The sequence below is a fragment of the Heteronotia binoei genome, chromosome 5 (assembly GCF_032191835.1).
Source record: "Heteronotia binoei isolate CCM8104 ecotype False Entrance Well chromosome 5, APGP_CSIRO_Hbin_v1, whole genome shotgun sequence".
NCBI classification, from domain to species: Eukaryota; Metazoa; Chordata; class Lepidosauria; order Squamata; family Gekkonidae; genus Heteronotia; species Heteronotia binoei.
This window is the reverse complement of record NC_083227.1, coordinates 137,398,305-137,425,486: the sequence shown is the minus strand read 5'-3', so window position 1 is coordinate 137,425,486 and position 27,182 is coordinate 137,398,305. Positions and strand designations below refer to the sequence as shown.

The window sequence follows — 27,182 nt, the reverse complement described above, 5'->3', positions numbered from 1 at the left end:
CCATAGGACAACAACTTAATGATAGGAAATCCCTATGCAAAAAATTACATTGCTATGCTGCTTGGAGAGCCTATTCATCTATTTAAATTGAAAAAGGCACAAACCAGCACACTTTAAATAAGCAATAAGTGGAGCAATTTTTTTATCATGCATGTTTCTCCCCCTTCAGATCTTTCCCCCCCTTCCCTAGAATGAAATTTTAGTTTCCTATATTTGATTGCCTCAGTAGTGTCAGAGAGCACTTAGGCATGAAAGGAACTACAACAATGGTTAAAGTATAGATCCATGTACAAAATGTGGGAAAGCCTTAGGCTATAGTCCTACCCTTAGTTAATGCTCACTTAAAATTCTATTGATTTCAATGAAACTTAAACTTGTGTAATTGAGCATGTGATGATAGTCAGGAATGGGTCACTCAGAGTAATCACATCAAAATGATGGATGGTAATACCGCTTTTCCCTTTATTGCTGTAGCACTGAAAGATAAAATACAACAACGTTGCTTGGCAATCAGATGTTATGCTGATGAACAGATGATAGACACAGGAACACCAATATTTACATTTTGTACATCGAATCTGCATGCTAATTTTCATTAGGAATTCCTAGATCCAGACAGACATCTTCAAATGTCATCTCTAAATAATTTGATTTGACAATTTTGGCTTTCTTTCTCTCCTTCTGCTCAACCATGTCATTATCTTTGTCATTTTCACAAATTTTAGCAATGAAATTTGAAGACTGAACCTAGTAAGATTTGATTATGAGTCTGTTCTGTCCTAGAGAATTGTTGCTGTCTACTATGGCAGATGTCACATTTAGGGATGGGCACAGACTGGTCCACGGACCTAATTTTTGCATGGACTGGGGATGGGTTCATGGGGCTGTTTGACTAATCCATGCATTTCCCCTTTTGATGGACTGCCCATGGACTGCATTTTGATTTTTGGAGGTCTGTTTGGTCCATTGGGGCAGTCCATGAGCCAGACAACCCAGTGCCGAGGCATTAGTTGTCAAGGCAACCAGGAGAAATGTTCTTCAACAGCAAAGGTTGGGGCAGTTAGAGGGGCATCCCAGGGAAGTCCACTACAAGTTTGATGACTGTAGCTTACAGTAAAGTCCATTTGACACACTCCTGAACCTGCACTTTCCTGGGGGTGCCTGTTTTGGGGGGCCATAACTCAGCTCCTCATAGCTGTAGTTTCCGGATTCAAGACAGGGGAAGCCCCAAATAGAGGGCATTACAGTAGTCCAGTCTCGAGGTGACCATTGCCAGGTCGCCGCACTCAAGGAAAGGGACCAGCCGCCTCACCCGCCTAAGATGGAAAAATGCAGATTTAGCAGTGGCTGCTGTCTGGGCCTCCATTGTCAAGGCAGACTCCAGCAGCACCCCCAAGCTTCTGGCCTTGTGTGCCATTGTCAGTGGCGCACTGTTAAATGCTGATAAGGGGATTTCCCTGCCCAGACTGCTGCGACTCAGGCAAAGGACCTCTGTCTTCGTTAGATTCAGCTTCAATTCAACTCAGCCTAAGCCATCCTGCCACGAGTTGCAATGCCAAGTGCAGATTTTCTGGGACACAGCCAGGCCATCCATCCATCAGCAGATAGAGCTGGGTGTCATCAGCATACTGAAGGCAGCTCAACACGTTCCTGTGGACAATTTGAGCAAGGGGGTGCATGTAGATGTTGAACAACATTGGGGAGAGCACCACCCCCTGAGGCACCCCACAATTAAGCACATGCCTCTGGGACGACTCTCCCCTAATCACCACCCTTTGTCCCCGACCATCTAGGAAAGAGGAAAGCTATTGCAAGGCCAACCCCTGAATCCCTGCGTCGGCGAGGCGGCAGGTCAGCAACCAATGGTCGACCGTATTGAACACAGCCAATAGGTCTACCAGCATCAATACTGCCAAGCCACCTCGGTCCAGATGCCGATGGAGGTCATACACCAGGGCGACCAGTACTGTCTCTGTCCCATGGCCTGGGCGGAAGCTGGACTGGGGGTGGGGTCTAGGACAAAAGCGTCATGCAGAAAACTCTGTAGCCGTAGCGCTACTGCCCTCTCAATAATTTTACCCAAAAAGGGTAAATTCGAGACCGGCCAGCAGTGTGCCAATTTGGCTGGGTCTAATGCAGGATTTTTCAAGAGAGGGTGGACCACAGCATCTTTAAGAGACATTGGAAAAAAACCCTTCAGCGAGGGATCTATTTATGATATCCTGTACAGGATATCTAAGCTAATTGTACCTTATGTTTTTTTTTGAAAATTTTATTTATTTCTTATAAAAAATAAATGACAGCCTTATAGTTGTTGGTGGCCCCCCCCCCTTGTCTCTGGGCAACCATTTTTTTTAGACCCAGTCTGCCACTGCTTGGTGGGCATATAGAGGACAGTCAGTTGGAGACTTACTGCAGTTGCAGAGTAGTGGGGGGACTAGACAAGTGAACTGAAGTCATTTAAAGTTTAAATGAAGGCGTCTGTCTAACATAATTCCCCCCTTTTACACATGGACACTAGGATCTTCCTCTTCCCTAAAGCCAATCTGCACAGAGTTTGGAGGGTGAGTAGAAAGACATCCCAGAGAAATCTGCTGCCAGTTTGATGCCTCTAGCTGGTGTCTGTGGGGTGTTTGATACAATAACCCCTTTTTCAGACGGACCCTAGGATCTCCACCTTCAAAGCCAATCTGTACACAACTTGGGGGAGAGTAGAGGGGCATCCTGGAGAGGTCTTCTGCCAGTTTGATGCCTCTAGTTCATTATGGGGGGCATTTGACATACTCCTTCCCCTTTTGCACATGGACCCTAGGATTTCCCCCTTTCCCAAAGCTAATCTGAATGCAACTTGGAGAGTGAATAGAAGGGCATCCCAGGAAGCTCCACTGACAGTTTGATGACTCTAGCTTGCAGGGGTCCATTTGACAAACTCCTGAACCTGCACTTTCCTAGGGGCTCCTGCTTTGGGGGGGCATAACTCAGCTCCCCTAAATCCAACATTCACCAAACTTGGTGGGCAGGTAGAGGTAGGGTGGCCAGACCATCCCGGGCACCCGGGAATGTCCCGGTTCTGGCCCCCTATTCCCGCCTCCCGGGCTGGCTATACCGGGACCATTAGAGGTCCCGGTTTAGCCAGCCCCGAAGGCGGTGGGCCGCGGGCGCCGGCGGGGAAGGTGGCGAGTAAGGGAGGGAGCGTCCCTGCGCGTGCGCAGGGCTCCTGCGCACGCGCAGGGATGCTCCCTCCCTCCCTCACCGCCTTCCCCGCCCGCGCGCGGGGCCCGGCGGCGGTGGCGGAGGCCTCTCCGCGGCCTCCGCTGGTCGCTGGAGGCCCTCCAGAGACTCTGGAGGGCCTCCAGCAACCAACGGAGGCCACGGAGAGGCCGCAAAGAGGCCGGCGCTGGTCCCTGGAGGTCCCCCAGAGACTCTGGAGGGCCTCCAGCGACCAGCGGAGGCCGTGGAGAGGCTGCGGAGAGGCCGGCGCTGGTCCCTGGAGGCCCTCCAGAAACTCTGGAGGGCCTCCAGTGACCAACGCCAACCAGAGGAGGCCCTCCAGAGACTCTGGAGGGCCACCAGCGACCAGCGCCGACCAGCGGAGGCCGCGGAGAGGCCGGCGCTGGTCCCTGGAGGCCCTCCAGAGACCAGCGGAGGCCCTCCCCGGCCTCCGCAGCCGCCGCCAGCCCCGCCAGCAGCACCAGCCACCCAGAGGAGAGGCCGCCACCCGCCCTGCATGAAGGTAAGCAGGGAGGGAGGGGGCCGAAAGCGGGGGGGACGGCTGGCGGGAGGGGGCGGCCGGCCTTCCTTCCTTACTTCCCTCCCTCCCTCCTCCCTTCCTTCCTTCCCTCCTTCCTCCCTCCCTCCTTCCTTCCCTCCTTCCCTCCTCCCTTCCTTCCCTCCCTCCCTTCCTCCCTCCCTCCTTCCTTCCTTTCTTCCTCCCTCCTTCCTTCCTTCCCTCCCTCCCTCCTTCCTTCCTTTCTTTCTTCCTTCCCTTCTTCCCTCCCTCCCTCTTCCCTTCCCTCCCTCCCTCCCTTCTTCCTCCCTCCCTCCCTCCTTCCTGCCTTTCTTCCTTCCTTCCTTCCTCCTTCCCTCCTTCCTTCCCTCCCTCCCTGCCTCCCTCCTTCCTTCCTTTCTTCCTTCCCTCCTTCCCTCCCTTCCTTCCTTCCTTCCCTCCCTCCCTCCTTCCTTCCTTTCTTCCTTCCTTCCCTCCTTCCCTCCCTTCCTTCCTTCCCTCCCTCCTTCCTTCCCTCCCTCCCTCCTTCCTTCCTTCCCCCCTTCCCTCCCTCCCTCCCTCCTCCCTTCCTTTCTTCCTTCCCTCCTTCCCTCCCTCCCTCCTCCCTTTCTTCCTTCCCTCCTTTCTTACCTCCCTCCTTCCTTCTTTCCTTTCTTCCTTCCCTCCCTCCCTCCTCCCTTCCTTCCCTCCATCCTTCCTCCTTCCCTCCTTCCTTCCTTCCTTCCTTCCTTCCTTCCTTCCTTCCTTCCTTCCTTCCTTCCTTCCTTCCTTCCTTCCTTCCTTCCTTCCTTCCTTCCTTCCCTCCCTCCCTCCCTCCCTCCCTCCTCCCTTCCTTCCCTCCCTCCCTCCTCCCTCCCTCCCTCCCTCTGGCCACCCCTGGAGTAGACAATACTGACTTTGGTGGACCCAAGCACTGATTCAGTGTAAGGGAGCTTTGTGTTTGTGACTGGACTAGACAATACTGACTTTCGTGGACCCAAGCACTGATTCAGTATAAGGGAGCTTTGTGTTTGTGACTGGACTACACAATACTGACTTTCGTGGACCCAAGCATTGATTCAGTGTAAGGGAGCTTTGTGTTCGTGTCTTCTGGTGCAATTTTGTTCTCAGATCCTGTATTTACTTCATCAGTATATGGGATAAGGCACTTTCTCAACTGTGCTGCATAATGCAGCCTATTTATTTTGTCCTGTTTGCTCTGTTGGCTCTATCTGCGCCACCTTCATCACTTTCGGGGTGTGGATCCCCCAGTGGGGTGGTCTCCCGACTCCCTCCGCCGGCTGTTTCTGATAGCCCTGCACCCCCTCTTTCATTTGATATGTGTCCCGTGCGGGTGCCACCCTCCCGCCGGGAGATGCCGCAAAATGAGCCCCCTTGAGGCTTATGGGGCAGGGCTCGGGGGAAGCGAACTAGACTGCTGTTCTTTTGAGGGGTTATAGAGTGTTTCGAGCCCGTCCCTGTGGCATCGGTCCCATCGTTGTGGGGCCCAGGGGGCCGGCGCAGCGGCACGCTGAAGCAGCCTGTCGGTCACTTCCGGGTTCCTGTCCTGCATCTCGACCTGTGTTATTAGTGACAGGCTGCTTCGGCGTGCCGCTGCGCCGGCCCCCTGGGTCCCACAATGATGGGACCGATGCCACAGGGACCGGCTCGAAACACTCTATAACCCCTCAAAAGAACAGCAGTCTAGCTCACTTCCCCCGAGCCCTGCCGCCATAAGCCTCAAGGGGGCTCATTTTGCGGCATCTCCCGGCGGGAGGGTGGCACCCGCACGGGACACATATCAAATGAAAGAGGGGGCGCAGGGCTATCAGAAACAGCCGGCGGAGGGAGTTGGGAGACCACCCCACTGGGGGATCCACACCCCGAAAGTGATGAAGGTGGCGCAGATAGAGCCAACAGAGCAAACAGGACAAAATAAATAGGCTGCATTATGCAGCACAGTCTCACTGGAATCTCACTGGAATCTGACTGGCTTCTCAGCATGGAACCCGTTCTCTCTAGTCTTCTCACTTTGAAAAAAGTAAAAAGAGTTTCATTTAACTTTACTTCCCCCTTTCCCTCTCTATAAATAATCTTGGTGTTTCCGGCGGTGATATTTGGGGGATTTTTGGGGACGTCACAGGAAGTGCTGTGAAGTCACTTCCTGTTTTCGGCAGTGGCATTTGGGGGAAATGATGTCATTTGGGGGAAATGATGTCACAGGAAGTGATGTCACTTCCTGCTTCCGGCAGGTGGCGCGGGGGGAATGATGTCACAGGAAGTGATGTCACTTCCTGTTTCCGGCGGTGGCACGACATCGCCGGAAGTGACGTCACTTCCTGTTTCCGGCAGCGCGCGCGCTTCACGCACGTGCACCCCTACCTTTCCCCCCAAAAGGTGTCCCTGGCTGACCTTCAGACATTATGGCCACCCTAGGTAGAGGAGAGTCAGCTGGTGACTCACTGCAAGTTTTTTTTTAATCTCTAGTTCATGGGGGCCATTTTACCACATCCAGAAATCATGAACCTAACAAACAACAGACAGGTCCATTAAGTGAGAAGATCCATCGTCTGTGAAACCCAAGGACAATGAACCCATATGAATCTCCATTTTTTCAGCCCATGCCCATCCCTAGTCATAATGACAACAGTATGTCTATATTAACAAATGTACTTATATTAAAAGTATACTATATAGTCATTATTAAACATTATTACTAGTGGGGACTTGTGTGGGAGGGAATTCCATTAATTTATTTTGTTACCTTGCCCCCAGCAGCCCTTTTTCATTCCCCTCACCTTCTTTTATTCTTCTTGTCTCTTGCTGCCTCTTCCTCCTTGTCATGGGCTGACTTGATAGTGGCACCTCTCACCCTCCCCACTACTCCCTTCTTCCTTCCCTGCTGCTTCTCTGGTCACTGCCAAGCCTGCAGGACCACAGTGCCACTGCCTTCACCTGCCTGGTTTACATACTCTTGCTTCTGCCACCTCTCTTTTCCCTGTCACCTGTACTGAGATAGTTATGGGAGTGGGAAAGGAAGCTGCCATAGTCTTCTCCTCCATCTTCTGGTCTCCACCTCTGCCACTTTCATTACCTTCTCTGTCAGACAGAGGAAGGGGATGAAGGCAAAAATAACAGTGGAGGTGCTACCATATCCTCTTTCACTTCCTCTTGGCCACTTCCACATCACTGTATTTTTCTTTGTGGTGAGGGGGCACCCACTGGGAAGGAAGGAACATGAAGTGTCTTTCCCTTGATGTTGTCTGTGCTTGCACTCTTTAGTTCAGATGGATTTTAAACTCCCTTCCATTTTTTAAATGTCTGGGGGTTTCTGCATAATTGTGGTTCCCCCAGTCATGTAGAAAAATATCTCCTGGCTAATTCTTGGCTTTTTAAACTAACATTGGGGCTAGAATTCAGAATTAGATGTAAGATTTAACAAAGCACAGGTATTTGTTACAAGTGTACACACAGAATCTCATTAGCCACTTACGCTTCAACTTTGTAGTATTTTATATATTATTAATGAAGCTTCTGTACAGTGAGAACACTGTTCTATATAATGCAGTACTGTCTACTTTGGCTGGCAATGACTCTCCATAATCTTGGGCAGATAAATGTTTTCTCTCGCTATAAGAACTTTTGACTGGTGCTGACAGAGATTATATAGCTGCATGCATATGTTCTACCACTAAGTCATGTTTCTCAGTGCTTCACTAATGGGTAGCACAGCCCTATGCATGACTACTCAGAACTAAGTCCAGCTGAGTTCAGTTGGCCTTACTAAGGATGGGCACAAATTGGCTCACAAGCTAAAGTTCATAATGAATTTTGGCTGAGTTGTGGTTCATGAACTGAAGTTCATGGCAGGTCAACTGGCATGAACTTTCAAGCAGTTTGTGGAGGTTCATTACTTTTCATTAATGGATACATTTCCAGACAGACTGTCTCTGCTCAATCTAAATATTTACAAAACTTCAAAGTAATGGGAAAGCAGAATTCACCAACAGAGGCCCTTCAAAGCTTAATAAGCCTTTCCCTCTGCTCTTGTCAGCAGGGCCAGCACTACCCAGTAGGCCAGGTAGGTGCCCACCTAGGGTGCCACCTGACCACAGGGGCAGCAGGTGCCTTCTCCCCATATGTGCCACCTGAAGGCAGGTAGTGCCAGCCCTGCTTGCTGAGGGGGGCAAGGGAAGGGCCCTGCAGCATGCTGGCTACCAGGGTCCACCTCCACAGTGACCTGCTGCACTTGGTGGCTGCCCTGGCACATCCCCATCCTATGCCTGGCTGTGGCCTCTCATGCTCATATGCTTCCTTGACCCTGCCTCTCCCTGGAAGGCTAGCAGCCAGGCAAGCAGAGATTGCTTGTGAACCTGGAGCTGGATGGATGTAACTGTTCTGCTGGGGAGGCAGCATGGCATGCTGCTGAAGTCCAGAATTTCCAGAAAGGTGGCAGCCTGGAGACTTCCCAGGCAGCTTCTGAGGCATCCAGTGTGGCTGAGCAGACCTCACCGAGCTGGGGGGGGGGTGCGGGAGGAGTAGGGGCTGGGCAGTGGAGTTCGGCATCTGGCCCTTGGGAGCCAAGATAGGTGGTGGGCATCCAGAGGCCAGGGACCATCAGGCATTTCATGGCTCATTAGTGGGTTAATGAAGCAGGGCTGGGGGCAGGGCTGGCCCAGCTGGTTGTGAAAGATAGGGAAGAAGACCAAGGCAGACGGTGAAGGCTGGCTGGAGGTGAGGAGGAAGGAGTGGCTAGGACAGAGCCACTCAGGCTGAGAAAATGGGGGGGGGGGGATCGAAGCAGTGCCTCGAGGAGAAGGAGCCTCGGTACCTTCCATAGTGCTTGTGACTAGACACCTTCCCTAACATTCCCCCAGACAGATCCAGTGGGGCAGCCCTGTTGGTCTGAAGTGTAAGCACAGCAGCACCTTGAAGAGCAGCAAAGTTTTATTCAAGGTATGAAAAAATTAATATATAAAATTAATATATCAAAATGGGCAAATGATGGGCAAATACACCCTTCTTGATTCTGGAATGCTGACAGTAAAGGAAATCCAGAAATCCACCCCACCCCCATTGTTTCTTGATGTGACCAGTCTGGAGGTGAGTTTCAAAGTAAGCCTTCATGGCTGAATTTGCCTTTCCCCGTGGGGGTGAGGCAGAGATTAGGTGACTGGCCCAAGGTCACCACACCCAGCTTTATGGCAGAGGGTGAATTCGAACTCACTGATATCTGGACTTGGTCCTGCTCAGTAACCATTAGGCTACAAGAGCTTCATCAATATCTAACATGTTCATACTTAAATACTTTGTTTCAGGGCTTTTTTTGTGGAAAAAGCTCAGCAGGAACTCATCTGCATATTAGGCCACACCCCCTGGTGTCACCATTGTTTCACACAGGCCTTTTTTGTAGAAAAAGCTGAGCAGGAATCATTTGCATATTAGGTCATACCCCCTGACACCAACCCAGCCAGAACTGCGTTCCTTTGTGTTTCTGCTAAAAAAAAGCCCTGCTTTGTTTTGAATTTGTGCGATCCCAATCATATTGTTCAGTAAACAATACAATACAATAGGTTTGCAAAGCAAGTGAGGTTCAGAGGTGGTTTGCCATTGTCGGCCTCTGCAGAGAGACCCTGGACTTATTTCCTTGGAGATAGAGGTCTCCCAGCCAAATACTGACCCCAGCCAGCCCTGGTAAGGTCTGGAGATCTGAGGAGATCACTATACATTATAGCTTCTGAGATCTGAGGAGGGACTATACATTATAAAGAACAGGAAAAAGATTCTACTGCACTTGTGCAGCCTGTAGTTAGCAAGCTTAAGCCCCCTTGCTTCTCAGCACTCTTCCATTGCAACTAAGACTTCTTCAAAGTGCTTTGCACTGGCTGGATCCTCATCCTCTTCTCTTCCTCGCCCCCACTGGTGTGCATGTGTTTGCAGGCTATTCATTTTAAACACAGAGAGACCAATCTAATAAAGTTTCAAAATTGCTTTGGGGATTCAAGTTCAGAAGGAGCTACTGCCCTCATGGTTAGAGGTAGCCTCGCCTAAGGCACCAGAGTAGGTAAGCCTCATCTAGGGCACCAAAAAGCTTGGCACCAGCCCTTGTCAGTTTCAAGAAGCTCCCCCCCTCCCTTTTCCAGAGTTCCTTTGTGTTCCTTTTCCATTTTCTTGCACAGAGTATGTTGTAACTCTATGCTTTGAGAGCAGTCTTTTTAAGCTTGCATTGCCACTGTAGTACTGGGTACTGCTGGGCTCTCTGTACACTGCACTGGTTTTGCTGAGCTTGCAAAAATGTTCCCCATCACCTTCCCAGGCCACCACAGTTCAGGCAAAGGACCTCTGTCTTCACTGGATTCAACTTCAATCTACTCAGCCTAAGTCAACCTACCACGGCTTGCAACGCCAGGTTGAGATTTTCTGGGACATCGTCAGTTCAGCCATCCATCAGTAGATAGAGCTGGGTATCATCAGCGTACTGGTGGCAACCAAGCCTATACCTCTGGGCAAGGAGGCACATGTAGATGTTAAACAACATCGGGGAGAGAACCACCCCGAGGCAACCCACAATTAAGTAGGTGCCTCTGGAACAGTTCTCCCCCAATCACTACCCTTTGTCCCCGACCATCAAGGAAAGGGGAAAGCCATTGCAAGGCCAACCCCTGAATCCCTGCATCGGCGAGGCAGCGGGTCAGTAACTGGTGATCAACCGTATCAAACACAGCCGATAGGTCTAACAACAACAGCACCGCCAAACCACCTCGATCCAGGTGCCGCTGGAGATCATCCACGAGGGCGACAAGCACTGTTGCCGTCCCATGGTCCGGGTGGAAGCCGGACTGGTGTGGATCTAGGACGGAAGTGTCATCCAGAAAGCTCTGCAATTGTAACGCCACGGCTCTCTCAATAATTTTGCCCCAAAAGGGCAAATTTGAGACCGGCCGGTAATGTGCCAGTTTCTTTGGGTCTGATGTAACCTTTTTCAAGAGGGGGCGGAACACAACCTCTTTAAGAGATGTTGGAAAAAGACCCTCCGAGAGGGATCTATTTACGATGTCCCGTATAGGACAAGCTTTAATTAGCCAGGAGGGGCACGGGTCCAGATCACAAGTTGTTGGGCGTACAGTAGAGAGAATTCTGTCAACTTCCTCCAAGCTGAGTGTGTTGAACCAATCCAGGATTGAACCAGAAGACAGGCATGGGGCCTTGAGTTCACATACTGTATCCAATGTGGCAAAGAGGTCGTGGCAGAGCAACGTGACCTTGTCTGCAAAAAAATTTGCAAAAGCCTCACAGTCTATCTCTAATTCCTTAACATTTGGCCTGCCTTGTGGCAGTGTTGTAAGATTCCAAATCGTCCTAAACAATTGTGCCGGGCGCGAATTTGCAGACGCAATCTTAGCTGCAAAGTAAATCTTCTTTGTGACTTTGACTGCCATCTCATAGGACCTCATAAACTCTCTATAAGATGTTCTAGTCGCTTCATCCCGAGTACACTGCCATTGTCCCTCTAACCGTCTGAGTCGTCGTTTCAGCTGTCGCAGCTTCGGGGTATACCATGGGGCCAGCTTAACGCGGGGGTGCAGAGGGTGTCGAGGTGCGATCTCATCAATGGCTCTGGAGAGCCAGCCATGCCAGGAGTCAACCAGATCATCGAGAGAATCGCCAGGGCCCAGAGCCATTTGGAACCACTCTGGGTCCATCAGACTCCATGAGCAAGCCATAATAAGTACTTAGTTAAATTTCCCTAAATTTCCTACACATTTTGCTAACAGGCTTCTTCAGGGTAGGGCTGCCAAGCCCCCAGGCTGGGCGGAGTCCCCCCCATCCTGGAGGTTCGCAACCCGGCAGCCCACATTGGGCTGGTGGAGGGAACCTCCCCCAATGTTGCCAGCACAATGATGTCACCTGGAAGTGACATCATCATACCACTGCATGCCAGCCGCTCTAGGCATTTCTGGGAAAACTCTATGGTTTTCCCAGACACTAGCAATTGGGAGGGGAAACTCTATGGTACAATAGGTACCATAGAGTTTTTACCTCCCAAATTGCTAGAGCGTCCAGGAAAACCATAGCGTTTTCCTGGTAATGCCTAGAGTGGCCGGCGCATTTCCGGGTGCCGTCGTTGTGCCACGCACGCAAAAAAAGTCCCCTGCCAGAGGTCACGGGGAACTTGGCAACCCTACTTCAGGGGAATCTGTCTTGCAGTGATTCTTCAAAAAGGGTACACGATCAGTACTACAAGGTTAACAAATTTCCCTTACAAAGCCTGTTGGAGAAACATGTAGGGAATTTTGGGATATATATTTCTACCTTGTATTGTTCCATCAGTTTTGGCCTTACTCTTTTATCTCCTAAGATAGAAAAATCTTTTTTTGTCCACAGAAATATTCTGGTGTATCCAAACCAGCTGCTGCCTGAAAGCAGCATATAATAATAAATCAACTCAAAATAATAGAATTCCTTTCCTATTGAATACTACACCAAGACAACATTCCATTAATAATTTCATTGATGTTTTGGTGCCAATAGCCAACATCTTGCTTCAACATAAAAAGGAACAAAGGTTAAATTTGCTTCAATACAAAACTGCAATTTAAACGATATTCTATGTCAAACATGCTTTTATTTACTACTTTGCTTTTTAAAAGACTGTATTCTAATATCATCTCATGAATCAATCCTTCCTCATATTCTTTTAACACTGGCCAACACTTCCTCATATTCTTTTAACACTCATGAATCAATCCTTCTTCATATTCTTTTAACACTGGTCAATTAAGTAAGTACTCGCAAATTCTGTTGGTGCATACTTAAGGTACATGCATGCAATATATATAAGAGCAAAACCACAGCTACTCCTGAGCTGTTGTTTTTGCCATGCATAGAATGCAGGGCAGACATCTCTATAAGCTCACACCACATCTGTGAATTGTATCAGCTGGAAAAGAAAATCTCAATCACAGGTTCACAGAGAAAGTAAAAACAGTTGTGAAATTATACGCAGAAACTGGCAAACTAAGATCCCAAGTTTTTCCTCACTTTTTAAGTGCAAATTTTGTTCTCTCACTGAAACAGTACCAAAGTTCTTGATCTCTAGTTAAAGATTAACAACATGAGGCTTGTCACTTAGATATTAGATAGTTATATGGCAGAGCAGGAATTCCATTTGTAGCTTCAGCCACATTGTCTCCAGGGAGGTTTCATCTACTGTGAAGAAGACAGAACTCAGAGAAGCTCTCTCATCTGCTTAATTTGCTACCAATAATCAAGCTTTACAGTTGGCTTTATCACAGGTACTAGGGGAAGGAACTAGGCATGAGCCAGCTAGCATTAAATACTTTTAAATTCCATTTGTTTCAATGGAGAAGGGTTAAAAAAACCTGTCCTATTGAATTAATGAGATTTAAGAGTGATTAATTTTGGCTGGATCCTGTGCTGTGTCTCCATTTGTTGAAGATGATTTTGAGATAAGGTGAAATTAAAGGGTTGTTAGCTCAATGATAAAGCACACCCACTACCTGAATACAGTTGGGAAAGGAGTGTACTTTGAAGATAGAACATTGATTTGTCCAATGCCACCAATAACATTTCAGCAGGTCAGAAATCCTGACATGTCTTTCATGTCTTATATATTTTACAAAAAGAAGCATCAATTTTGATTACTCCTATTATTCTTTTTTTTTCTCAATCAAAATCCTATTGCATTTTTTATTCCAGTTTTATCCATTTTCAACATTTCTGACAACCATCTCCAAAAAAAAAGTCATACTCAGAGTAATTTACAAAACAGCTAAAATATTAGCTATACAAAAGCCAAAAATGCTGCTCAGCTTCTGAAGAATATTTATAAGTATTACTGGAAATACTTATGTGTTCCTTTTCATACACAATCACATTTTACATAGGAAGCTAGTCAAGTGTGACATTGTTATCATTATGCATAATACCACAATTTAATCTGTAATGTGGAAGTCAAATACTTTAGGGAATATGCTAAATTGTTTGGCTAACATTTACATGATTGCTAACTGGAGATCTCACTCTCATGGAGATCTCTTTCTTACCCCCCCCCTCCAAATTGCTTCTTATAAAGTTCAGATTTGATTTTGATGAGGATGGAAGCAAATAACCCATTCCCAAAAGAGGGACAATAATAGGATTGCCACTTGCTGGGGGGGGGGAGCAGGCAATCTCCCATTTAAATTCTGGACTTTCTGATATTAATCAATCAATCCAGCAGCAGGATAAAAATGGCTGCCAGTCATCATAGAGACTAGTGTAGAGTGTTGCCTTTGGGAGTGTTACAGCAAGTAAGACAGAGACGATGTAGGTTTCTCCTTTAGACTGCCCATCACCAGGGCCTTTGCTGACCTGGATCCCAATACACACAGTCCCTGCCTGCTTTCCTAGTTGGATCAGTTGCTCAGGCATCTCTCCTGCAGGTTGGTATAAAAGCAGGACTTCCCTTCCCTTCCTTGTGTCTGACCTGGCTACAGGAGCTCAGTACAGCTGCTGTGGAACCTGGCTAGTGCTCACTTGCCAACACTGTGTGCACAGCAGTGTTCCCTCTAAGCTCAGTTAGTGTGAGCTAGCTCTCAGTTTTTTAGCCTCCAGCTCACACATTTTTGCCTATTGTATTGCATGTCTTGTTGGCTGCCACTGAAGCTCAGGAAGGATGACTCCAGAGCAAACTAATTGATGCGGTAGCTCACAGCTTTAATGCTAGTAGCTCAAGAAGTAGAATTTTTGCTCACAAGATTCCACAGCTTAGAGGGAGCACTGGGGCACAGTAGTTTGTTTGAGCAGTGGGGTGCCTCTTTCTCAAGAATCATATGAAAAGAAATATCAAATCACAAAAATATATCTATAAATTCTGAATTGTATAGAAAATACAACAATTCCCTGATGTATGTAAACTTCTAGAAGTAGTTGTTGCTGACTGCTTTTTCTAACTACTAAGCACAAATTATTTTTTCATCTATTTTGTTTATAACTGCATGGACTTAATTAAATAACTGAACATTGTTCACTGGAAATGTACCAAGTACTAAAATAAGCTTAGTGTACAATGTATGCAGCTAGGTTAGCTAATTGTTCATATATTATTTAGTTTTTAATTACAGTTCTGGAATTAATAGCTGGTTATATTGCATTTTATATAATTTCAGAACAGATAATTCTTTGAACAACTATTTTCTGTACACTAAATATATCACATTATCTAATTTGTGGCAAAAAAGGTGGCATACGTTTTAGAGAATTGGATTTAGCTTATCGGAGAAGAATCCTTACCTTTGAAGAAACAGTCTTTGCTGTGAATAATGTAGATTTTCTTCCTTTGTAAGCAAGAAACTCGATGGAGTTCACAGTGATTTTCATAGAATTTGCCATCTGAGCCACACACTGGCATGTAACTGGGCTTGCAATTATCTATGCACCGGCATTCAGGCTTATGTGTCTCTTTGTTCACAACACATTTACTTCCCCGAACGCAATACTTCTTCTCACATGATGCATGGAGTCCATCTTCCCCATAATGCACTAGAAAAACAAAAGAAAACATGTTTTAGTAACAACTTCAAGAACAAAACTTTACCACTTTCTATTAGCAGAGAACTTGGAAACAGAGTCCCACTTTAACAACTTTCATTATTTCATTCCAACACCTGCTGTTTATTTCTGGAAGTAACTTTTGAATAACCATGCACAGTTTATCCTCACCTCCCTTGCTTTGTGTTCATTGCCATTTTTCCTGTGCTCTGGCACACACCACTGAAGGGTTTTGTGATGATCTTAAAAAAAAAATAATAATTGCCTATAGCATTATACAAGCACAGAGATTACTGTGTGTGTGTTTAAAACCCTCAAAAATCCCTTCCATGGAACAGCAGTGAAAATGCTGGCTATGAGGGGCCAACAGAAGGAAAATGACCCTGATGTGGGTGGGATCTGTGTCACACGTTCATATCCAGAAGGTTTGCTAATTTGCGTCGATGGTATTCTTTCAGAAAAGCTTGCAGTGAACCAGGTTTGAAAACAGGCACTCCAAGAGCAGAGAATACCTGAAAGAGTGCTGCAGTAAATTTAATGGAACAGTCTTTTCCCTCTTCTGATTTGTGTGTGTTGATTTAGTCTTATGGGGATGGTTTCAAAGAGTGATCTCTCTGCAGTAGAACAGCTAGATTCAAGTCCAGTACCATCTTACAGACCAACAAGGGGCGGTGGGATAAATGTTCAAGAGTCACTATCTGAGGAGAGTAAATATCCTTATTTCTGATGAAGGGAACTTTAACACTTAAAAGCTTATACTCCAAAAATCTTGTTGGTCTCGAAGGTGATATGAGAAATCTAGCTGTTCTCATGGGGGTGGAGTCGCTGCTTGTTAGATCTGTTTGTTAGTTAGAATTGTGGGCTGCATGAGCTCCCTTGTCCTGACACCAGTTGCTCCCATCACTGTATTTTCTTGCTAATGCAAGGGTGTTGTTTTGAACACAACTGAATCTGCTTTGTGAACTTATGGGCAGGAAGCTGAATGAGTGCCCTATTCCTCAATTGCAATCTAAACATAAAAAAAAGCCAATTGAATGCTCCAAAAACAGTACTCCATTTTTGAGAGGAAAAACTATCTGCTTTGGCATACAGGCCAATTATGAGCACAGTTACATAGGGTTCTACACAATACGCATACTCTGAGGTTCATATTGAAGAAGGAGGAGGACGACGACGACAAGGAAGAGGACAAGGAGGATTTATACTCCACCCTTCACTCAGATTCTCAGAGTGGTTTATAATCTCCTTCCCCTAACCCCTCCCCAAAACAGACACCCTGTGAAGTAGGTGGAGCTGAAAGAGCTCTGACAGATACTGCTCTTGAGAGAACAGTTCTGAAAGAACTTGTGACTGACTCAAGTCACATCAGCAAGTGCATGTGGAGAAGTGGGGAATCAAACTTGGTTCTCCCAAATTAGAGTCCACACTCCTAACCACTACACCAAACTGGCATCACATTAGTCAGTAATTTCAGATGTATACACTACCAGCCCACTCTAACTCATAACATAATACTGTTAAATGAGTAGAAAACCTTTAAGAATATTTTAGCTTTGAATCGATACATGTAGATAAGACATTTGTATTCTGCACTCATCATCCAACATTGGTCTTGATGCAGTTTACAGCACTATATATTATAAAAGTTAATATAAAATTAATTTTTAATTTGGTTATTTTATTCACAACTGATATCATGCTTTTCTCCCTGGTGGGAACTCTAAGTAGCTTACACTGTTCTTCTACCTCCATTTTATTCTCACAACAACCCACTGAAGTATGTTAGGCTGAGAGTGCTGGCCCAAGGTCTTCCAGCCAACTTCCATGAGAGGGATGGGATTTAAACCCAGGTTTTGCAAATCCTAGTCTGACACTCTGACCACACTGCCTCTCCAATATAACCCAGAAATGCTGAAACCATACCATAAAATTTAAGAAAAATGAAGAACAGAAGAATGCTAGAGTCAAACAGCAATAAGTATCTTATAAGAAGATAGAAGAAGATATTGGATTTATATCCCGCCCTCCACTCCGAAGAGTCTCAGAGCGGCTCACAATCTCCTTTACCTTCCTCCCCCACAACAAACACCCTGTGAGGTGGGTGGGGCTGGAGAGGGCTCTCACAACAGCTGCCCTTTCAAGGACAACCTCTGCCAGAGCTATGGCTGACCCAAGGCCATGCTAGCAGGTGCAAGTGAAGGAGTGGGGAATCAAACCTGGTTCTCCCAGATAAGAGTCCACGCACTTAACCACTACACCAAACTGGCTCTCTTATATTACTGGTTCATGTATAGATACATGAACAGTAATATAAGAGTTAAGAACCAACCAAATAGCAGCATGCAGATACGGAACAAATCTTGTAAAACCAGAAAGAAAAATACAAGCCAAAAACAAACCTGAAATGGAACACCACAGTCTCCCTAGAAATATAAGGAATTTTACTTCATACCGAGAGCTTAACAAGCCGGATGCCAGAGACTACACTAGTCTTTTAGTGCTATGATATCCCTTATGCACTTGTACTCTACAGTGTAAATAGGGTTGCCAATCCCCAGGTGGGGACAGGGGATCCCCCAGTTTGGAGGCCCTCCCCCCGCTTCAGGGTCGTCAGAAAGCGGGGGGAGGTGAGGGATATGTCTGCTGGGAACTCTGCTATTCCCTAGGGAGAATTTTGTAAGCTCTAGGAGGATTGGCTACATCAGGGATGTGTGAACTAATATGCAAAGGAGCTCTTACTGGAATTCCACCCCTGGGGCTACCCAAGGCCCACAAGAATCTCTCTTGGCTTCTTCCCTCTGATACAACATTCACCAACCTTCCCAATGACATAATGGAGGCCTCATGCTGGTTACTACCTAGAACCAGGCAGAATTAATTTTTACCTTCCATATAGTCCAAGAGTTATGGGGGATCCACTTCTCTGCTGTGTATGTTGACAGTAAGGGATCTTGGGAACTAGGACAGGTCCTGCTTGAGGCTGACATGACTTCCTACTACAAAGCTTTGTGCTTTGAGAAAATGCATCTGGGTTGCCTCCTTTGAACATCAGTAAGCTTTTGGCTGGAAGGAGTGTGAGCAGTTATGTGTATACTGGGGAAAGTTGTGATTATTATCCAGAAGACGCAGTTGGAAAAAGCTCTCAACCAGGTCGGAGCACAGCGTGTGTCCAAGGCTGGGAGGTTGGGGCGTGGCGGCGTTTCTTTCGCCGGTGAGGGGCGGCAGCAGCTCTTGGTGGTGGCGGCGAGTGATGGGAGGCGTTGGGCAGCGGAGAGCGCAGCACGGAACAAGAATCCAGGCACCTTTGCCACGTGTGGAGAGCGGCGTTTCCGCAAGTGGTGGCTGATAGCTGCCTGTGGGGGGGTGGCAGCGAGCCCTCTGGACAGGGCGGGCAGTACATTTGGTGGAATGTTGCCCAGGGGGCGAGGGTATCTGAGTGGGAGGTTTGGCTGGGCCTTTCTCAGACCTCCCCCCCTCTCTTCCGCACCCACTCCTCCTTTATTATTCCGGAAGTTGGTGGGGGCTGTTCAGGGAAGGGTGTGCAAATAGAACATTAACCACCACCCCTCGCCCATTGCAGATCACTTTAAGTTGGTGTGTGGCCTGGTTTAGGGGGTGATGGGTCCTAAGAAGGGTCAGGGCCCCTCTAAGGGCAAACAGCCGGCCAAAAGATCTACGAAGCGGGCCAACTCAGCAGGGGATGAGATGGAGGATGAGGGCCGTATGCGGCAGGCTATAATCGACCTCTTGGGGGCACTGGAACAGGAGAGGGATGCGGCTGAGGCACCTTCAGCCTGGGCTGGGTGCTGCAGAGCCTTGGGGCCGTCTGGAACTCTCACATTTGAGAGAGAGGTACTGGCAAGGCTTTCTGCGTTGCAGGAGGCCAGTGGATCTGGTACGATGTGCAATCAAAGCTTGGAGGCCGAAACGAGTAAGGATGTGATGCCGAGCGATGATAGCGAGGAGCAGGAGGTTGCTGACGAACGTCAACAACCGGTCCAGCCAGTGGTGGTGGCGGTTACATCATCGGCGGCAGCAGGTAAAATGGCATTGCCACAGCTCTATCAGGTGTGGCCTTGGGGCCCATCAGGCCTCGGCATATTGCCCGGTCCCTCAGGTACGGCTCAGGTTATGACACCATTGGAACAAGGGGGGCAATGGGTATTCCCGGCCCATCCTGGTCTGGCATGGTCTACAGGGTATTCCACTTCGGGGAGAGTCCAGGGTAACCTGGGTGGCTGGGGGCAGCCGCCTGGCGTCTCAGGGGTGACTGAGCCCTCCCAAGGGACTTCTGCACCTCTGGCATCGGTAGGGGTTCTCCCATGGGGGGGCACATGTGGATGTCCCAGCCTGGGGGGTGGCCTAGGGCACAATGGAATGTGTGGGGCTATTCCCCAAATGCCTATGGGTCAGTTCCTCTCCAGGTTCTCTCCTTTGGGAGTACTGCACTGCCCTTAGGGGACCATTTGACGCACGCGACACGGGACAAAATTTTGAAGGGGGAATACATTGATGTATTCAGCCTCCTTTTTAGAGACGTAGAAAAAAAGAATAAGGAGGAAATGGATGAAAAGGAGAAGGAGAAGCTTAAGCGTAGAAGGGTCGATCGGACTTGGGCCAATTGGTTGCCTGGTTTTCTTATATATAGGGGGTCATCGCCAGGGTGCAGCCGTGTAGGGCTGCGCCTTTGTTCCAGTATTATGACATTATCTATAGGTCATATACTGACTTTGTGGGTGCTGCCTGGTTACAATACAACGAGGCTTTTAGGACGAGGGCAGCTATTAACCCTGCGTTGCCGTGGGATCAGATCAAGAAGCAGCTGTGGCTGCAGCTGATGTCGCCAGCAAAACCCAATCCGGGAGATGGGGCTGACAGTGGTCACAGTGTACAAACAGTCAAGTTCATCTGTAGCCCACCCTGCAGCGGGCCAGTCGGTTCAACCCCGGCTGCTATGCTGGGAGTTCACATCCCAGGGCGTGTGCTCGCGAAAAGCGTACAAATTTAAGCACGAGTGCCCGTTATGTGGCAGGTCCCATGCCTTTTTAGCCTGCAGCAAAGCCAGGCAGAAAGGAGGGGCGAAGCGCCCCGGAGGAGGTGGTATTTCTCAGACGCCTGTTAAGGGGTCCCAGTCCCATTTGTCTGAGAGTTCTTAAGCGTTTCCTGAAGGTTTATCCCAGTATTGCTGACAGAGAATACTTATGGTTCACCTTTGGGTTCCGGATCCCATTTCAGGGGCCTAGGGCACCCTGTCGGGCTTCCAACCTGCAATCCATTGTAGGGCTTGAGCATGTGGTTAGGGCCAAGATAGCTAAGGAATGCACAGAAGGGCATGTCGTCGGCCCTTTTGATGCTCCCCCAGTCCCATGCTTATGGGTGTCTCCACTGGGAGTGGTGCCCAAGAAGGCAGCCGGGGAATATCGGCTTATTTACCACCTATCATACCCTAGAGATGGGTCAGTGAATGATGCAATTCCTGACCCTCTTTGTTCAGTTAGATACACGTTCTTTGACCAAGTGGTCAAAGTGGTGCGGGGGTGTGGTCATGGAGCGGAAATGGCTAAGTGCGACATAAGTCAGCTTTCCATCTGCTACCAGTGCACCCAGAGGATTTTGAGTTGTTGGGGTTTAAGTTTGAAGGGAAATATTATATGGATAGAGCTCTACCAATGGGGTGTTCGATTTCATGTGCGGCCTTTGAGCGGTTCAGTTCCTTTTTGGAATGGCTGCTGTGGGCTAGATCGGGGCACCAGGAGATGGTTCATTACCTGGATGGTTTCCTGTTCATGGGGGCAGCAGGGACCAGGCACTGTGCCAAGCTCTTGGAGTCTTTTATGGAGCTGGCGGAGGAGCTCAGGGTGCCTTTGGCACATGAAAAAACTGACGGACCAGCTTCACAGCTGACATTTTTGGGCATTGAATTGGATACCTTTCAGCAAGTGTCTCGGCTGCCGCAGGACAAAATCCGGCAGCTTAGGGAGCGCTTTTTGCTTTGAAAGGTAAACGCAAGGTGTCATTGTTGTAGTTGCAGCAGCTTGTGGGGCATCTCAATTTTGCCTGTAGAGTTGTGGCACCGGGCAGGGCCTTCCTTCGGCGCCTTTGTGATGCCATGGGGTCCCTGCGCCTTCCCCATCATAGAGTGCGAATAATGGCAAGCATGCAAGATGATTTGGAGGTTTGGGAGAAATTCTTGGAATCTTTCAATGGAGTTTCCTTTTGGAGGGAGGACATAAAAGTTGAAGCCAACCTCCAGATATCCTCAGATGCTGCTGGTGCTATAGGCTTTGGGGTCTTTTTTCAGGGGCACTGGTGCACTGAGGAGTGGCCCAAGGATTGGCTGGATAGTGGCCTGTGCAGGAATTTAACATTCTTGGAATTTTTCCCCATTGTCGTGGCGGTATGGCTATGGGGGGACCAGCTGGCCAATCAGGTGGTGCACTTCTGGTGCGACAACTTGGTGGTGGTCCACGTCATCAATTCTTTGTCCTCCAGGTCAGTACCAGTAATGAACCTGGTTAGGGCTTTTACCCTACGCTGCCTGCATTAAAACATGTTGTTTTTAGCAAAGCACGTTCCCTGAGTTTGTAACGGGGTGGCGGACGCTCTGTCTTGCCAACAGATGGAGTGATTTCGCCAGCTGGCCCCGGAGGCTGACCCATGGCCGGTGCAGATGCCCCAGGACCTGTGGCTGCTTGGCAGGCCGAAGCCGGTAGGGCAATTCTGTTAGCATTGGCTCCTAGTACACGGAAAGCGTATAAGCGAGCAGCACTGCAGTTCAGGGTATTTAGGAATACTATGGATTTGGGTGATAGTTGGCCCATTCCAGTCCCCCACCTAATGCAGTTCTGTGTGTACCAGAAGGCCAGGGGGTTATCGGTTAAATCTATTTGGGGACAGTTGGCTGCCTTGGCTTTTATTAGAAAGGCGCAGGGGTTTCCCGCAACTATGGGGTATTTTAGAGTAACAAAGATGCTTGAGGGTTGGGCACGTGAGCGTGGGGTTTGGGTGGACGTGTGTCAACCCATATCCCCATCTATGCTTAGGGGGCTGGGCTCAGTTTGGCCTGAGGTGTGCAGTTCTGACCATAAAGTTGCACTATTCAATGCAGCAGCATTGACGGCCTTTTTGGGGGCCCTTAGGGTCAGTGAGCTGTTTCCACAGTCACATAAGGACCAATCGGTTTGGGCATTGCAACAGGGTGACGTAAAATTTGAGGGCGGCCACGTGGTTTTACAAGTGCGGCAGTCCAAAACTGACCAAAGGGGCTGGGGCACCACTGTTACACTCGGCCCATGTGAGGTAGAGGGCCTATGTCCAGTGCAAGCTTTGCAACAGTATGTTGCCGAGGGGCCACTTTTCTGCCATAAAGGTGGGTCCCCGCTCATTAAATATCAGTTTTGGGCTGTCACGGCAAGGGTGCTAGACAAGTTGGGTTGGGTAGGTTTAAGTTTGGTACCCACTCTTTTTGGATTGGTGCAGCGTCAACAGCAGCAGCGATGGGCTACACAGAGCCTGCTATCCAGCAGGTTGGCCATTGGCGTTCAGCTGCTTATCGGGCATATGTACACCCCCTGTTGTTTCCCTGAAGGGTTAGGGGCAAGTTGTTGGTTTGTGCCTGCTTTCAAGTTTATTGTGGTTGACTGTTTTCTCTTTCCAGGTGCTGTGTCTCGTCAGGAGAGGCTGCGGATCCTCATCTGCGAGCTCAGAATGGTATTTTGGGCAGCCCATTATGCCAAAAGATCTCCAGTCAGTTCTCAGTTGGGACTGAGTGAGTGGGCTGTGGTTGAGTGGCAGGGGCGCCGAGGTCTAAGGTGGACAGGGCTCCTGCCATTGTTGTTTTCAGGGAGGGCTGTACCTCTGCCTCACATACTAGTCATCCACCTTGGTGGGAATGACTTACAGGCGGTGGCGGACCTGTGTGCCATCATGAGGAGGTGGCCCGGGGTCCGCCTAATTTGGTCCGCCATTTTGCCGCGAAGTGTCTGGCAGACCACCTGGGACCCTGCGGGTTTAGAGCTGGCCAGACGGAAAGCAAATCGGACCTGCAGAAGGCCTTGGAAGGGGGACTGGATACCTTCCTTCCTCACTCGGGAATTCGGGTGGATAAGGGAGAGGTGTACCGACCAGATGGAGTCCATCTGTCGGATGCGGGTAACCAGGCCTTCTTGAGTGACCTGGGAGGCTCTAGGCCGCCCAGTGGGCGCGAATGCCTAAGTAGAGGCTTGGCATTTGTGATGGCAAAAGGAGCAAGGAGTTACTGACCTTGCAGGTGAGCACCCTGGCTTCTGCACCTGTTTAGTGCAGGCGGTCCGCAGGAATGGCAGATGGGCTTTATGGCTCATGTAATGTGGATCGTATTTATGGATCTGTGTAATGTGGATCGTCTTTATGCCTCCCCCAGGATTCGCCTCCTTCTGGTGATCGAGACTGGAGTTGTGGGGGAGGGCAGTTTGGCCTGGCCGGCCCGCATGAACCATATTCATATGGGTCATGCTGGGGGCAGGGTGGCTCACCCATGATTGGACAAGGCGGGGTCAGAGGATTACCCCAGGGCTTGTCCAACTTCAGGTTGCCTTTGCCGTGTTGTTTGTGTTAGTTTAATAAAGTGGCCCATTTACCCAATATACAGTTTCAGCCTCTTTATTCCGACTTGGGGGGGCAATTCAAATCTTATACTATTAGTGTAAAGTGAATAGAAAAGGAAGGCACTGTACAAAGCATTATGCTCAATTATCCAAATTTCCCCAGATTAGTAGATTACTGTGTGGTGTTAATTGTCATAAACATAATGTAGAGCATTACAAAAGGATGTTACAAAAAGAACAATCAAGACAGGTTGGTCTGCCATTTGCTGTAAGGGTTAATCCTGTGGCTGTTGCTTTTTTCATTTCCCCACTATTATAATCAAGTATAAAATGCTTCAGCATGGAAGGTAGGAACTTTAAACCCTGCACAGCCCCAAATGACTGAAAATATGAAATCACAACATCAGTTGTCAATGTCTTGCAAGTAAAAAAAAAACCCAAAACATTTTTGTACAATTGTAGCCAAACCATTATTTTCATCACTGCAGATTCAAATAAGAGGCAACTGTTATTGGAGGATTAGCTGCTTCACTCAATAACTCATTAAAATTCCACCACCCTCAGCAGGCTGGGAAATATTGACATTTTTCTTGAATCATAATAAACTAGAAGGTCAAAGTGTCTCCACACAGCATAAAAATTACAGTCCCTAAGTGGCATATCTGAATATCCTTTATTCATTTTACTAATTGTTCAGTATGCCCCTGCAACAATATCCAGGGGAATGGTAATACTCTAACCTATGCATGGCCTTACTGCCAAGGTCACCTACAATTACAGTGTATTGCTGTACATTTGTCAGAAGCATGTCTTAGGGCTAAGGTACAGAAACACTCTGGAAGAAAATCAGCTCTGCTAAAGTTATGCAGTCCACACTAACATCAGAAAAGGCATTCTTTGGAATTGCTTTTGGAGATTAAGGTCTCTTTAAAGTGCCATTTTATATACACAAGTCTTGGGGGCAGGGTCTGGTTTTGGACTCTGAGTACCCTGTTCCATTTGTAACTGGCTCTGCTTCTTCACATTCCATACTATAATGTTCCCTGAACACCCCTTGTCCCAAATTAATCCTACAATGACTGCAGTAAAAGAAAATCTGATAGAAAAATTGTGACCAAGCAACAAATACCCCAAGTTCTATTACCCCAGCTGGTTGCCAAGTTTGAGGCTTCTCAGATCCACTTCCAGAACCAGAATCCAACAAAATATTTATTTTCTTTAGTGTATGAACCAATTCCTTAGGAATCTTACACTTATTTTTTAAAAATCAAATTAGCCTTACACATCTGTTTCTGGATATATATATATATATAAAATATGTGTAACACTGTAAAGTGTCCATGATGGTACTCTGCATATTATAAAATCTAGTTTGCAACATTACAGCATACAAGGATTAACCAAGGAGAAGAAACCAGGATGAAGGTAAGCATTAAGTATTGATGCTTAGTGGTTAGGGTAATCAGGGAGCTAATTTAGGGTCCACCTACACATTACAAGGTCTGTAAGGGGCCTCAAAGAGGCACCCAGTAGCTGAGCCTCTCTGCCCTGACTTGAGCAGAGGGACAGAAGCTGGCTCAGAGTCCCAAGACCACCAGATACCTCCTCAGCCAGGGAAAAGTGCTGAAAAATCCCACTGAGGGGGAGTGTGGGGCCTCAAAGAAACAGTAGCTGAGCTCCTCTGTCCTGGCTTGAAGAGAGGGACAAAAGGTGGCTCAGAGTCTTCGAGTATAAACAAATTTATTAGTAACATATGGTAGCAGAATTATATCTACAACTTATAAAGAGCTTAAAATAAAAAAAAAATCGTTCTACCCCATATCTTACTTTCCTCCCACCCCTCCCTCCGTTACTTGACCCCCGCCAGTGTTATTTTTTTTAAAAAAACAAATATTAAAGGTACCTTTAAACTATAAAAATCTTAATCATCAAAAATTGTCCAATGTCCTTTTATTTTCCACTCTTTCTCTACGTATCTTCTGAATTTCTTCCACTCCGCATTAAAAAGTTCTAAATCATAGTCTCTTAGTTTTCTTGTTAATTTGTCCATTTCACTCCATGACATAACTTTTGTAATCCAGTCCCATTTTTCTGGTATTTTTTCTTGCTTCCATAACTGCGCATACAATGTCCTAGCAGCTGAGAGCAAGTACCATATTAAAGTTCTATCTTCTTTTGGAAATTTTTCCATTTGTAATCCCAGCAGAAAAGTCTCTGCCTCTTTGTTGAATTCATATCCCAGAATCTTAGAGATCTCTTGCTGAATCATCTGCCAAAACATTTTAGCCCTTTCACAAGTCCACCACATATGGTAGAAAGAACCTTCATGCTTTTTACATTTCCAACACTTATCTGGCATCTTGTTATTCATCTTTGCTATTTTTTTTGGAGTCATATACCATCTATACATCATCTTAAAACAGTTTTCTTTAATACTATGACATGTTGCGAGTTTCATAGAGTTCTTCCACAGATACTCCCAAGATTCCATCTTTATTTCTTTATTTACATTAATTGCCCATTTTATCATTTGAGATTTCACTACTTCATCTTCTGTAGACCATTGTAAAAGTAATTTGTATACTTTTGAGATTAATTTCTCATTGTCTCCAAGCAGAACTCTTTCCATTTCTGTTTGTTCTTTCCTTATTCCTTCGGCTTTAATATCATTCTCCATCAAGCTTTTTATTTGTTGCATTTGAAACCAATCATATTTATAACTCAGTTCTTCTGCAGTTTTCAGTTCTATTTTCCCACTTTGTATTTTTAGTAACTGGTTATATGATAGCTGTTTTTCATTAACTGTTTTAGCTGTTAACTTTATCACTTCAGCTGGCACTATCCACAAAGGTCTCCTCTCATCACCATATTTCTTATACTTTATCCACACATTTAATAGATTACTTCTTATATAATGGTGAGAGAAAAGACCATCCATCTTCTTTTTTCCGTAATACAAATATGCATGCCAGCCGAATTTTTTTCCATGGCCTTCCAACACTAAAAGTTTTTTATTTAACAGCGTTATCCATTCTTTCATCCATACTAAACAAATTGCTTCATGATACAGTTTCAAATCTGGTAATTGGAATCCACCTCTCTCTCTTGCATCTGTCAAGACTTTCATTTTAATTCTTGGTTTCTTCCCGGCCCACACAAATTCCGAAATTTTCCTTCGCCATTTATCAAACTGTTTAGCATCTTTCACAATAGGGATGGTTTGAAACAAATACATAATCCTTGGTAAAATATTCATTTTTATTGCAGCTATTCTGCCCAACAAGGACAAGTTGAGCTTGTTCCACTTTAACATATCTTCTTCTATTTTACGCCATAGT

General features: G+C 47.1%; 1 protein-coding gene across 2 annotated transcripts in view; it reads right to left on the bottom strand.

Moving 5' to 3' along the window:
- FSTL4 (follistatin like 4) overlaps window positions 1-27,182 on the bottom strand; it is a 944,621-nt gene that overhangs the window by 621,346 nt on the left and 296,093 nt on the right. For both annotated transcript variants that reach the window (XM_060240476.1, XM_060240477.1), the window contains exon 3: window positions 15,002-15,250. In XM_060240476.1, coding sequence (XP_060096459.1) covers window positions 15,002-15,250 — 249 coding nt within the window. The remainder of the gene's footprint in view (window positions 1-15,001; window positions 15,251-27,182) is intronic.